At 36.8% G+C, this 15,853-nt stretch overlaps 1 protein-coding gene across 2 annotated transcripts in view; it reads right to left on the minus strand.

Moving 5' to 3' along the window:
* Nucleotides 1-15,853, minus strand: part of LOC132118509 (nuclear factor of activated T-cells, cytoplasmic 2-like) — a 42,105-nt gene extending 26,252 nt beyond the window's left edge. Inside the window, exons 1-3 of one of the 2 annotated variants that reach the window (XM_059528393.1) lie at nucleotides 15,437-15,853; nucleotides 9,452-10,373; nucleotides 8,384-8,552 (exon numbers count right to left, since the gene is read on the minus strand). In XM_059528393.1, the coding sequence (XP_059384376.1) occupies nucleotides 8,384-8,552; nucleotides 9,452-10,373; nucleotides 15,437-15,494 (1,149 nt within the window). In that variant the 5' untranslated portion in view covers nucleotides 15,495-15,853. Of the gene's footprint in view, nucleotides 1-8,383; nucleotides 8,553-9,451; nucleotides 10,374-13,218; nucleotides 13,793-15,436 lie in introns of those variants that run through there. The other variant, XM_059528392.1, reaches the window with a different exon arrangement.

Raw genomic sequence — 15,853 nt, forward strand, 5'->3', positions numbered from 1 at the left:
CCCAGTAACTGAGCAGATTGTGAAATACTCAGACCGGCCCGTCTGGCACCAACAACCATGCCACGCTCCAAATTGCTTAAATCACCTTTCTTTCCAATTCTGAAATTCAGTTTGGAGTTCAGGAGATTTTCTTGACCAGGACCACACCCATAAATGCATTGAAGCAACTGCCATGTGATTGGTTGATTAGATAATTGCATTAATGAGAAATTGAACAGGTGTTCCATCTGTACAGAGTGTATATATATATATATATATATATTAAATGTATAAAATTATAAAATGTATAAAATAAAATAAATATATTTTAAATATATTTTAAAATGTAAAATATAAATATCTAAAAATATATATGTAATATATTTTTTTTTGTTTGATGCTTGTTGATGTTTTGGCCTGTTGTCAAACTCAACTCATCTCCAAAAAAAAAAAAAAAAAACATTGTGTCTGGATAAAATTTTAATTATTCAATACTTAGCTGTGAAATACCTGCACATAAATGCCCCAAAAATGATAAAACGGCAGAGAAGAAATGCTATCATAGCAACTGAACATCACCAGTATCTCAGATGCACACACGCAAAACGCTTTTTTTAGCAGCTCTTTTATCGAAGGTCTGCTCTCCTGGTTGGGAAGCAGAGACCTGCTGGAAACATTAGCATTTCCAGAAACCTTGAACTTGAGCCAGAAGGGCGTGTACCATCTGCAAACATCTTCTCATCTCCTTAAACTCTGTAGAAAACCAATTCGTCACTCGTGGAAGATAGATTTCAAATTCAAACCAAAATCTGAAAGAGTTTGGTGCGGCAGTTGGGAAATCATACAGTACAATGTTGAGTGCAAACATTTTAAATTGGGTTTATGCACATGCAGACGGATTTGACACTGCACAAATGCATCTTGGTTTGTTGTCTGAATTCCTGCACTGAAGGTTAATAATTCAGAAGAGCTTTCAAATCCAGACCGACACGGAGGCAAATGGGTCACATTTTCATATGCAAAACATGGCAAGCCCAATGAGAAAAACAACTCCAGCCTTGTCATTTGTTGTAGATGAGCAAGATATGGTGCACAACAAAACAGGCAATATCTAACTACATTATAACTATACGTATTTCATGGCTGGAGATTTTGGAGGCTCTAATTTAAAGAGGAATTTAAGGGCTTTGTGCAGGAAAAAGACCAGTTTTAATATAATATAAGGCTGAAAAAAACTGCCTAATCATTTAAAGAGCATGGACATGGCCATTCAAACTACTTGTAATAAACTAAATGCAGGGAGAATCCCTACAATTAAATGCATTGCTCAAGGGCACTTTGATGATTTCTGCAAACACAAACTTAGCATTTACTTGGTATGGAACATACAAGCCTTGTAAATTGTCAAGCATTGTCCAAATGTCCTTAAAAAAATCCCAACCATCCCAAAAATATATGTAAAAAAATAATATGTGAATATTTTTCAGTATGTATATATTTTATATTTATTTTATTTAAAAAACCTATTAATACATAGAAAAAATTTTATGTGCGTGTGTGTGTGTGTGTGTGTATCATGACATGTTACAGATCTTGCGTTTTGTTAAATAACTAACAGTCTTCAGTTTGTGTCAAAACCACACATGACAGATTATATGACAAATGAAAATATAAGACACTTTCAAAATGACTACATTTCAGCTGCTTCCTTCCAAGCAACTGATGGAAAAACTGACCTTCATTAGTGTCCTTTTGTGAATATACTGAAAATATTCAAATAAGCATGACATGACTGCACAAGCAGAGCCATATGAATACTGAAAACAGATGACACAAAATGCAAGTAACAAATTAGACATGCACTCTTAGAAAAAAGTGTCTAGATCGGAAGGAAGCATGCAGAAACCACAGAGCATGAAGATGCAGCTAAATTTACTCTAGAGTTCAAAAGCACAGAGAGGGGCATGTGTCAACACTTCATCTCATATCTGGTGAACAAAACCATTTGGACAACTGCTCCTCCTAAAGTGCAGTGAGATTAAATGTACAGTCGTGGCCAAAAGTTTTGAGAATTACATAAATATTAGTTTTCAAAACATTTGCTGCTAAACTGCTTTTAGATCTTTGTTTCAGTTGTTTCTGTGATGTACTGAAATATAATTACAAGCACTTCATACGTTTCAAAGGCTTTTATCGACAATTACATGACATTTATGCAAAGAGTCAGTATTTGCAGTGTTGGCCCTTCTTTTTCAGGACCTCTGCAATTCGACTGGGCATGCTCTCAATCAACTTCTGGGCCAAATCCTGACTGATAGCAACCCATTCTTACAAAGTCTTCTGCTTCTCAGACATTTCTCTTAAGAAAAAGCACTCGATAATGTCTCTTCTAAAGCATCTCAAACTGTGCTCAGATTTGTCAACATACTAAAGTCTGCAGTCAAAAATCAGATGAACTCAAACATTTTGCATTCCTTTTTTAGTGTGTTTATATATAAATAAATAAATAAATATATATATATATATATATATATATATATATATATAGTGGGGAACATATTTTATATTAGTATATTATTTTAAATATAAAAATAAATGTTTAAAAAAATAAGAAATATATATAATTAATATTTTGTAGTGAAACGTGACCTTTAATAAGCAACACGTGACTGAAACTTTTTACTAATAACATAAGGTTTCATCTATTTTGACAGCAGAATTCTATAAATACTGTCATTCTGCAGGAAACATCTAAATGTGTCTCTTTAAGGTACAGGTGAGTGAGTAAACACAGCCGTTTCCATGGGCCATCTGAGAACCTGGTTGCCATGGCAGCGGGCGAACGGTGAGTCAGTGGTGAGGTCGGAAAAGTAAAGTAGAGGAAGGAGCGGTCCCGAGTAACTCCTGCCACGTGATTGGCCAGCGCCGCGCTGCACTGACCACAGCCAGCGCCAGGGAATGGAAAACATGAAACATTTTGACTTTGCCAAGGCAGTCTGCAATCTTTAGCAGAGCACTGACATCGGAAGGATGCTGGCCGCTCCGCGAACAAGACCAATAAAGATGGTTTACACTGAGAGAGCAAAAAGCAACAAGAGGCCTTTCATATAAACTGTTACCCGAGCAACTTCAAACTTTAAGTGGTAAACAAACTGACCAATATCATGTGTCTTCAGAATACATCTGCCACTACTGCGTCTGTAAAAGCTCGAGGTAAACACAACTTCCTGAACAGAGTTAAGCAACCTAAACGCAAATCAGTAAAGCAGTAAAACCCTCTGTAAAATGTAAAAAAGGAAGAAAAATAATACAATCATTAGAAATATTATAATAAAATACATGGGCATTAATCAAAACACTAACACTGACAAGCTACGCAATATCACGTTCATAATCGAATGTGATTCATCTACTGAACGCGATATTGCATAGCTTATCAGTGATCTACCGCTTGGTGTATTAAATGGATCTGAATAATTTCCATCTGAAAGCATGTGATGGAGATTTACCGATACTATTGATCACAGAACTAGCTTTACTGCACATGTCAATTAAATGCGATTTATCGTGCAGCCCTTGTTTGTTGATCACAAAATAAAAAGTAGATGAGGAAATCTAGGATGCCGGGTGTATTCACAGCACAAAATATACTGTCTAGAGTGTGTGGAATGGTGTGCTGTGATTGGTTGTTACTGTTTACAGTGCTTGGAGTGGTGTGCTGTGATTGGTTGTTACTGTTTACAGTGCATGGAATGGTGCGCTGTGATTGGTTGTTCCTATTTACAGTGCGTGGAATGGTGTGCTGTGATTGGTTGTTACTGTTTACAGTGCGTGGAATGGTGTGCTGTGATTGGTTGTTACTATCTACAGTGCATGGAATGGTGTGCTCTGATTGGTTGAGCAGATATATTGCGTTCTGGTGTTTGTCGCATTTTGGAAAAAAAGGGAGAAAACTTGCCCTTATAACTCGGTGAATATTGCATTTTGCGTAAAATTAAAAATTTACTTTTCAATACCGACCAGAAAAAAATCTGATTTTATTGTGAAATAAATGCCATTTTCAAAAAAGCTTAGTATGTATGTGTACAGTATAATACTTTATTCAAGTAACTAGTAAAGTAATGCATTACTTTTTAATTTACAAGACAATAGCTGAGTTACTTTTTCAAATAAGTAATGCCAGTTACTTTTTAACCCATTTATCGATTGAAAGATCTCTTGTCCCTTTGAAAAAAAAAACCTGATTTAGTTTACCTCACAATAAAGAAAAACAGTTAAGAATATGACTCAAAGCTACTACAATTAAATATGTTAAATAATACAAATATCTTTTTCGTATTGAATCCCATTTTATTAAAGGTACAGTTTGTAGGACCTGCCACTAGAGGGCACACTACTATAACAATAACAATCGCGTGGTTTGATGAAGCTAAGAAGGAGTGTGGAATGATGGGATTTGTTGTCTTCTACCCAAACGCTGACGGCCATCAATCAGACGGAAAGATAAATCATGGATTTAACGCGAGTAGATTACATACAAAGTCAATGCAAAGACGTGATCAGACCAGGGGCGTCGGACTGGGGGGGTAAAGGGTACCGAGTACCCAGGGCCCGAGGCAGGGGGGGGGCCCTTAGAAGTCAGTTTTCTATACATACATATACATGCACTAACATTTGTATAGCATTTATGTACAACTAAAAAAGTTCCTGTGCAAAACTAAACTTGTAGTTAGGCGCTGGTTTGGTATAAAAAAGTCATTTTCATGCTGTGCAGGGCCCCACACCCCTCTCGAATCAATGCAAATGGTACGACCTGCAGGTCAGGTGCTTCTGCTGCGGACCCGCGGTGATTGAATCAGTTGATGAGACAGGAGCTGGAGTGAGCCGTGAAGAGTCATGTCTCTCCTTAAGAAAGGAATATCAGGGGCTGCTCAAAAACGAAAAGAGAAGCAGAATAAAGAGAGAAGGGCAAATGAGGGCAAGCAGTTGCTCACAAATTTTTTTGAAAAGAGAGGTGAGCTCCAAATGCATCATCAAGCATTGACATTGTTTTAACATAAATATCTACTCCCGGTAGAATAGCATACATTTATGTTTGCATTTATGAATAATATACCAATACTTTATAGTATCACACCCTTCATAGCGAGCAAACAATGTTTCTGATTATTACATGGCTTGGCTGAATTCCAATGTAGAATGCGGTCTGTTATTTCTTGATAACAGACCGCTGCGAAGTATAACAGACCGTTGCCATGAAAAACAGCGCGTTGCTATGGACGCGGAACGGACTATTTTCTTTGGCGGAAGCAATACAATCGTTTTTAAATCAATAAACTCCTTTTTAAATCAATAATTCGTGGCAAATTATTTATTTATTTTGTGGGTAGCCATGTAATAAGCGGGATAATGTATAGAGAGGCGGTCGTTATAGCGAATAACAACCCCGACAGGCTGAACAGGACCCCGACACGAAGCGGAGGATAATGTAATCTAACATTATACATTATCCCTTACGTAAATAACAGGGAGTGAGAAGCAGACGGAGCTCAACACACTGCCACTCCAGGCAGCTGCCTAAACGCTTGTCTCCTCTTCTGCTGCAGTTCTCCCCACTCTCAGAGTCAGAAGTTTACATGAAAACACTGTATATTTCCCTCCATTGTCAAAATCTAACACCCGCGAAAACACCGATCGTTAGCGCCTATTTTACCGCATTGTTATGCAAATTAGCTCGCACACGCTCTTACATTAAGTACAGGATTGTTCTCAGTATAATAATGCACATCTTAATGATTGAAAAATGACTTATTTTAAAACATAATTCAAAGACTGAATCTCTAGTTTGGCGATTAGTTTACCCTGTGATTCTATAGTCTAGTCTGCATTTATTTTAAACAGACAAATAATCATCAATTATCTTGTACTTAGCCTACACTTTAAAAAAAAGGTATTGTGACAATAAAGGATATTTTAGCAACCATTTGAAGCCATATATTTCAGTTTCAGAGTCAGACCCTGCAGCAGCAGGCCCCTCATCATGGCTAGGTGAAAGCAGTGACAGTGAGGTGGATGTGAGTGTGACAGTGAGACAAGGTGAGCTTTTTAACACTTAGTAATTAGTAATTAAGTGTTAAGAGGAAATAAGCAAAATTAGTACATTGTTATTGTACACATTTAAACTTTAAAGTGTAATTACTAATTACAGTTTAAAGTTTACAGTTTAAAGTTTAAATGTGTACAATAACAATGTACCCATTTTGCTTATTTCCTCTTGTAGCAGAGGCAGAAATAGAAGATGAGGTTGATATTCATATAAGTGATCAGAGGGAAAGTGAAGAATGTGATGAAGGTAGTCAGGAGCAGGAGGACAGAGCTGAAGAGGAAAGAGAAGAGAATGAGAGACTTAGGGGATACTGGAGAGGGATTGGCAGAGGACCCAGGATTATGGCCAACAACTCTTACTGATAAGCACAGGAAAACTATTGTTCAAATGCTAGCAAAAAACTGGACTTTAAAGACCTGATCAGCAAATTTGCGCATGCAAAGACCCGTCAATGGGCATTTAGTAAAAACTGACATTATTTAGTTTGTGTTTCAGACCAAAGTTTTTCTCATTTGGTATGGTCATTTTCAGAACTGCTTTACAGTATATTTGATTTAGTCCAGGTTTGGACCTGCTAGACCTTTTGTCATCTCAGTAAGTAGTACTTTCGACAATAAAACAAAAATATATTAATCAGAGTGTGGCCTATTTTGTTTACAAGTGTTTTTATGATAAAAATGCAATACCTTACCCATTGGTATCACTATGGTATTGGGGGCCCAGCAAGATGGTTTGTACCCAGGGCCCAAAATTTGGTGCTACGCCCCTGGATCAGACTATGGATCAGACGTAAGTAACTTTCCCCAACACTGTATATATACTGTATATACATATACATTTATTTAAATTTATACTATTTTTTATTATATATTTTATTTTATAATAGCATTTCGCAAAAAAATTATTTACACACACACACACACACACATACACATACATATACATACATATATATATATATATATATATATATATATATATATATATATATATATATATATATATATATATATTAGGGGTGGCACAAGAAACCCTAAAGAAACCCTGGACAAATCATTCACTCTTGATCAATGTTAATGACTTATGCTGTAATATGAGCAGTCCTTTCGCCATCATCCGGTTGCTGACAGCGCGCGCGCACAGATGAGACATGAACAGCACACGTTAATATGTATTTAAGCTTTGTCAGTTTAAACATATAGGAGCCAAAGGACGCGAGCTCGCGCGCGCAGTGAGAAGATTTGTGAATGCGCTCACCCAAAGCGCGCAAACCCGCGCCTCAGAACGCGTGCAAATATTAAGCTCTCTCTGAAGTATTGTGTTTAAATGGACAAATTCACACAAAAATTATGTCAAAATGCCCGTTTTGGTAAGTATCCTACAGCAGACATAGCCGGCTGAACGCAGGCCATTTTATCAGTGCTTTATCTTAAAGTGACAGTCTTTATATTAATCGAACAGCAACAACAGAGAAATAACTCACTGCTCTAAATTAAAAAGCTTTTATAACGTTGATAAAGAATAATCTTTAATTTATACAGTCCAATATGCAATGCTGTTTTACATTTGATTACTTTATTCAATTTCTGTACCTAAAAACTTATGCTAGACCCGCCTAAAAAAAACAAAAAAACAAACAAACTGAAAATCACTGTTTATTGTTTGTATCTTTACTTTATTGTATTTATTTGTGTTGTTGCTTGTAGTTGGATAGAATATTCTTCTTCTTTTTTTAAAATTAGAAAGTATAGTTTTTCTATAAACATAGCACATACCGAACGGTACCGAAAACCGTGACTCTAAAACCGTGAAACAAACCGAACCGTGAAAAAGTTGAACTGTGCCTCCCCTAATATACATACATATATTTATATAATCATTATAACATAAAATACATGAAAATAAAAATAAAATAAAATAAGCCTTGTTGCTAGGTGTTCTGGGAGGTTTATAAGGTGTTATAAGACCATTATTTGAGGTCTTATTTCTGTATCTGAATGAGTTATGAGGTTACATTTTAATATTTAGCGTTAGGGATTTTAAGGAGAAAAATTTAAATACAATTCCTGACCATAAGCATAAGCAATAACAAGAGTGATGCTCGTTGTCTGAAAACACACTACTAATGAATGAGTGCATTCATTTGTGTGAGGGCTGATAAAAGAAGACAACACACAGAAGAGCAGAAGAACATTTTCATAGCCCTGACCTGGGGCGAAATCACCTCGCGCTGCATAATGACTAGGAAATACCTTCACACGCATGTCTAGTGAGGTGAGAGACAGAATGAACACCCACCTGGACCACAGGGTGACCTCCAGTAGGGGCTTTGACTGCCCCGCGGCTGCCCTCGGTCTCATAGTGAGCCCTATGGTGCGGTTTGGGCTGCACCTCGATGTGGAGCTCATACTGATCGGTGCGGCTGGGCAGAGGCCACTCCAGCGGCGGCAGGGAAGCCACAGGGATGCTGGGACAGATGAAAGATGATATTCATGCTCATTTGCTTCACATATCCGATTCGTAGCATGAAAAGAGCAGCAGGTGCATGACCCACAGAGGGATTTGCAGAACATGTCATTTTATACAAGTAATAAGACTGTGGCACTGATGCCAGGTCAAACTGGAAACATCTTTATAGTTTGAATTTTGGTTTTGTTTTTAAACAGTACTATACATTAAGCAATGATGCATTAAATTTATCAAAGGGATAGTAAAGACATTTACAATGTAACAATGTTACAAAAGATATCCATTCTTTTCATCAAAGAATTACAATTTCCACAGAAATATAAAGCATCACAACTGTTAATAATTACATTAATAATAATGAGAAATGTTTCTTGTAGCAAATCAGCATATTAGAATGATTTCTGAAGGATCATGTGACACCGAAGACTGGAGTAATGATGCTGAAAATTCAGCTTTGATCACAGAAATAAATCACATTTTATAATATATTCAAATAGAAAGTAGTTATTTGAATTATATATATATATATATATATATATATATATATATATATATATATGTATATACTGTATTTACTGTATTCATATAAAATAAATATAGTCTTTTGGGGGCATAAGTGATGCTTTTCAAAAACATTCAAAAAATATCTAACTGACTATTAACTTTATTTATTTTTAATTCTTAAATGTACATTTAGTCATTTAGAAGACGCTGTTATCCAAAGCGACTTACAAAGTAGAAGAATTTCTTATATGAAATTAATATTGATATCAAATTTATATCCATAAAATGTTTTGGTTTAATATTGAAATTATTTATTTTATTAAGATTATCGGTATAGGCCAATAACAAAGTCTGCTTAGTGCTTAAAATGATGACACTTGAGCAAATATTTACCTGCATATTGCCGGCACCAGCTGTTTAGGCCAGATTTGAGGGATTACGAAGAATGGTTCAGGGCCATGTTTGGTCTTTACATCCTGGTCACATGACACCAGGTAACTCTCAGTGTGGTTCTCTGTGTAAAGCGAGTAGGCCTGCTGATTGGTCTTCACGATTTTGGTAGGAATTGAACTAGCTTGGGCGACGCCGAACCCATTCATGACCCCTGAGATGTTATTGGAGCCATAATGGGAGGCGTGATGCTCTTCGTGGCCACCGTTGGGCGATGGGCTGCGTGAACGGGCCACCGGCACCAGGTTTCTGTACATGTCGTAGGTGCGTTTGCATAGAGGGGAGTTGGAGCGCGAGCCGGGCCGGGGCGATGGAGAGCGTGGCCCCACGGACCCGTCCTCAGCCAGACTGCTTCGCGGAGAAGTTCCTGGACTGGTTCGAGGGGAACCCGTGTGGATGCCTTGGAGTCGTGGGCAAAGTTCTCCAGCTGCTTGGCTGTTGCTGGGCGACACGCAAGGGGAAGCCCAAGGCGAGTAGTTCTCCGAATGCCAGGAGGTGGATGAATTGCTGCTGGCGGGACTCAAGCACTGCGGCTCCCTATAGGCCAGAGGGTCTTGACCGGGCACGGTGAGACCGGCACTGGGGCTGATGTTCACCAGATGGTTCTGGAGCGAGTCTCGACCGTGACTATAGTGCTCTCTGGAGGGTGTGATCTCAATCCGGGGGCTCAGCGCTTGGCTGTTGGGTCTGGAGTTCCCCACGAAGCTCTTGGGCTCCAGTTGAGTGTAGCCTGAGAGACCTTCGGCACTGAGTTTGGCGAAGGATGCCACACACGGCTTGATGCCGTATGGTTGAGCTTCCTCCACAGGATAGGAGAGGCTGGGAGGAGAGATGAGGTCTTTGTGCGAGGAGATGCTTTGCTCATCTGTAACAAACAAACAACAAACACAAAATGAGTAAGACTGTCCAAAATCCCAATGTATGCTGCCTTCTATTTAAAATCAAATCACCTGTGTTAACTGTGTTCTAGTAGCTCTAAAAGACAATAGTGTCATTATATCAACCTAATTTAGTTCAGTATTGATTCAATTCAATTCGATAACTGTGAATGTGGCAAGGTTCCTCAAATTTATGATACAAATACAGTTTCCAATGTAAAGCAGCTGTCATTTTTTAGTTGAATTTCAAAGTTTATTAGATTAAGTTCAATACCAATTTGGAATGTTGTCTAGTTCATTCAATATGCAGTAGACTCAGTTTAACTATAATGCAGCTTTACAGATGACAAAAGTGTCATTATTCAGCTCAATTAAGTTCAAAAGTACTGTGAATATGGCAAAATTCATTCGTTGTGAAGCAAATTCAGTACAACTATAAAGCAGCTATAAAAAGACAATAGTGTCATCTGTGCTGGGTATTATCTGATTTCATGTCATCTGGTTTACGTAATCAGATTCCAAAAATGTAGTATTGTATTAGATTATATTACGTTTTAAAATGTTCATAATCAGATTATGGTTACTTTTTTACATGATTTACATGATTACAGATTATTCACACAATGACAGTCAATTATTCATTGATTCTCCAAAATATTAAATGCTACTTTCTAAAAAATTATACTGTTATATTGTTTAGCTTTGAACATGTAAATGTCATGTAAATTAATTTGCGATCCATTCTTCTGAGCTTAGGGACAAGAGCACCTCTAAATCAATTATACAATGTATAAGACAAAAAATTACTAATTACTAACACTGCCGACAATGACAACAACAAAAAATGACCCCAGTTTGGAAAACCCTGGAGTAATGTAATTTTTAATACCTTTCATGCCATATTGATAACAAAGAATGGAATATAGTATTTCTTTTATTTACAAAATTATAAACAAGTTAGGTCAAAAGTACTCTAAAAGTAATCCAAAAGTAGTCTGAATATACATTACCTAAAATGTGTAATGTAAATTACATTAGCAACTACAATTCTCATCACTGATTTGTAATCAGTAACAGACTACACCTTGTAAGTAATCTGTCCAGCACTGAGTGTTATTTATCACTATTTAGTTCAGTGTTGCTTTAATTTAGCTCAATGAGTGTGAATGTTGCAAAGTTCATTAGTAAACTAAATTCAACTATAAAGTAGCTCTACGGAAGATAATATTGTCATTATTCAGCTCAAGTCAATCCAGCTGTGTTCCATAATTGTGGAAAGTTCAAACAAGTTAAATTCAAGTGTTTATTTTCAATTCAATTCTGTTTCAACAATATATTCGGGAAACGGTGCATGTCCTTTACCAGCGGCCTTGCTTTCGAAAGTAATTTTCCCATAGGGATTTTTTAAAATGCCATGAATCAAACCAACTAGCTATGTGGTGAAGCGTATCTGAAAATAGGACAACATGTCCAAGGTACAGGACTGTTCTCGAAGGCTTTCACAACTAATGCCATGAAACTTTGTGACATAATCATGATTACAAGATGTTCATTACAACATTCATTGCACACAAATCCATCATTGGCTGTACTTCCTATGTACCGTAGTTTATGTAGCTATATATTTTTTCATTACACTGTTAAACATAATTATTATAAAAAATAAGTTCACATGTGCGACTTCAACAGAAGCATGTACCATCGATTAACAACCCTGTAGCTCTCAGTAGGTGTCTCTCGTTAAGGAATGATTCACAATCAATTCCCCTATAGAGAAAATTAATGGGATTTTAACTTCCGTATCACGACTGTTGCACTCTGTGGAAATAAATACAATTGTTTTGCATTTGTAATCAAATACTGTGTATTAATTGACACAAAGTTTTTTATTTTTTTATTTTCGGCAGTCCAGTCAACTAACTCTTGGTTAGTTCTGGTTCATCACATTGGAAATAAAAGGTCGCACTGCATTATGGGATACAGTATTCTGCATAATGGGTTCTGTATTCTACACATTTTTGTGTAAATTTGCATTCTGTCACATGTGCTATTTTTGTGTAATGTGAGATGTTGTGTTAGCAACTACTACTGCTTCTTTGAAATTATAATGTACATTCATCATTGTTACAAAAATGTATTACATTTCTGATGTCCAGAGTGTCATGTCTTGGATTAGACGCGCCTCCCGTCATTTTAAAGTGTTTCGAAAAGTGCAATCGTTGTCTGATGTAATGGTAATGACATCAGTATTGTGAGCAGAGATCAATCTGATGTCATTACCACGATCATACCATACTCATAATTTAAGATTTATGTCTGATTTTTTAATAACAATCAATCATAATCAAGACATAAATCACAAATTAATTTAAAAAAATCATATACGTTTTTACTATAACAAACCAATTAAAATATCACTGATTTTAACATTTTTATAGGCTATATTTATGTGGACGGGGAACAGGGTCCAACGAATGAAAAATAGTAAATAAACATAAATAATTGCTTACTTAACAACAACTAGAATACTCAATAATAAAAATAAAAAAAAAATAAAAAAAATTATATAGGCTATTATATTAACATCACATTCTACTATTAATAGGTCTATATCATTAATACGTTTTAACATCCTCCCAGGGGACCGTTTCTGTACCCCATATATTTTTACTGATGTAGCCTATTATATTTAATATGCATTATCATACATATGGATACATACTGTATTTAACGTTTATGAGTTCTTTGCAATAGTTTAAACAGCTGAACATTGTTATGCTGCTATTTATAGTCTTCAGCACACATCTTATACAGAAGTTTAGTAAAACAAACCTTGAAGTCCCGTTGTGCTTCCATACTCAAAAAGATAGTCAAACTCCAGCTCATCCTGACAGTCCACCTGACCAAGCTCCTCAGCCAGTCCTAACGCAGCCTTTTCGTCGTAAAAAGAGCTCATCTGTCTTAATCTGACTTATTGACACCACAGCAACTTTTTAAACGCGTCGAGACAACGCCGGCTGTTTGACACGCAGGGGTCCGAGCGCCAAACGCATGAATGAGAATCTGAGACCGACGCGCTCAAGTCAAGTTTAACTTCCGCTTTAAACTTCACTCACACCCCCATTTACACTAGAGGCGACAAAATCACAACACGACCATTACTATCAAAGAAAGTGATCAGGAGTGGATCCAACGGACGCGACAGAACGGACAGGACGCGTTTTCTGCGTCGAGTCAGTGACAGAGTGATGGTTTGAACAGGTTTGTCTGAATGTTTGTCGTACTACAGGTGGCATAAAACTATCTGTCAATCAAACAGACGCGATAGAATGGATGACACGCGCCTCCTGTTGACAGATACTAGTTATAACTGCGACAACAAAACCAACTCTAGTCCTTGATCTCTCACTTTATAAGAGCATTCTGTCCTCCTCCAGTAAGAACTGCTGCCCCCGAGTGTTCATCACAACACAATCCGATCTATCTATCTATCTATCTATCTATCTATCTATCTATCTATCTATCTATCTATCTATCTATCTATCTATCTATCTATCTATCTATCTATCTATCTATCTATCTATCTATCTATCTATCTATCTATCTATCTGTCTGTCTGTCTGTCTGTCTGTCTGTCTGCTATCTATCTATCTGTCTGTCTGTCTGTCTGTCTGTCTGCTATCTATCTATCTATCTATCTATCTATCTGTCTGTCTGTCTGTCTGTCTGTCTGCTATCTATCTATCTGTCTGTCTGTCTGTCTGCTATCTATCTATCTATCTATCTATCTATCTGTCTGTCTGTCTGTCTGTCTGTCTGTCTGCTATCTATCTATCTATCTATCTATCTATCTATCTATCTATCTATCTATCTATCTATCTATCTATCTATCTATCTATCTATCTGTCTGTCTGTCTGTCTGTCTGTCTGTCTGTCTGCTATCTATCTATCTATCTATCTATCTATCTATCTATCTATCTATCTATCTATCTATCTATCTATCTATCTATCTATCTATCTATCTATCTATCTATCTATCTAATCATTCTCCCTCCCTCCATCCCTCCCTCTCTCTCTCTCTCTCTCTCTCTCTCTATCTATCTTTAATTTTATTTAGTAATTTTATCTTTTGGTCAGTTATCAAACTTAGTCACTTATTTTAGATTCCTTAAACTATCAAACCACTTTCCACCTCGCAATCTTACTCTGACCTGAGAGTTTTTTTGGAACGAAGGTGGAAAATAACCTGCAATTTAAGACCCACAGTTCTTCCAGACAAATCCAGACTCTTATAGACCGAAATGACACGATATGATTATTTACGTGGTGGCAGTATCTAGGGTTATTCAACATTACCTGAACTTTCCATTGCAGCATGATCTATGAATAGCTAAGGAGTCTGAATTTTACATAACTAATGATATTCAATACTCGTGGTGAGTCATGATAAGAAACCCTTACTATTTCTGCCACATCGTATAGTATGGCAATCCAAATTCAGCTGGCCATTTATTAGTAGTAGTAAATAATTTCATGTTTTGTGCATCACCAACATGCTATTTAAACCCAAGTGCACCTGGACTCTTGCATCTCCTCTCTCGGAATAAACTCATCGGAATCGGAATAAAAATCAAAGAGACAGAACTTTACATGTGTTTGACAAACTAAAACAATTTCATATAAAAAAGTTTTGAAAACTAAATAGTCTGTTAAATGCATGACAGTAGTCTGAATAAATCATAATTCTAAATCCAGTAATAAGTGTTAAAGTTCATTAATAAAAAAAGGAATATGTTAAGAAGCATAAACGATTACATTTTCATGTCTCAGTATTGCATGCATCTGTCATTGAGAGTTCCCTCATGACGTAACTGCCCTTTACTGTACATACTGTAATATACTGTACATCTTTCATTTCTTAATACATCACTAATTACGTTCATTCCATTTACATTGCATGTAGCATTAACAGTTCAGCTATAAGAAAACGTTAAAAATCAAATTATTGATTACCAGTAATTCACAACACTTCAGCACGCGCCATCCATACCTTGATCCATCGACCTCATGCTGTGGAAGGGCACCAGTCTCCAAGACTCTCTAAACATTTGCAAAATATACAAAAAAAATAAAAATAAAAAATGAATTCAACAGTCCAGAAACAGCCGTTCTGTACAGTTCATAGCAGAAAAAAAATCTGGATGGAGAAAGCTGAGAAAGAAAAAGCAAATACTCCGTTATAAGTGCAAACAAGAGCGCTGCGCAACAACAGCAGTGGTTCTGTGTGGTATGAACTCCTCTGCCTGCTCTGAGGAATGACTTGTGAATCAAGAGCGGCTTCCTTCCCCGGCTCTGGGTGTTTATAATGGGCCAATGCTGTAAAATAACGGGATTCCCTCAGTGTTTCCTCCTGTTTGTGCGCTCTGCCATGGAAACCTGGAGCGGCTCCATCTCAGAGACTCAGGGC

The sequence above is a fragment of the Carassius carassius genome, chromosome 37 (genome assembly GCF_963082965.1).
Source record: "Carassius carassius chromosome 37, fCarCar2.1, whole genome shotgun sequence".
In the NCBI taxonomy this organism is placed as follows: Eukaryota; Metazoa; Chordata; class Actinopteri; order Cypriniformes; family Cyprinidae; genus Carassius; species Carassius carassius.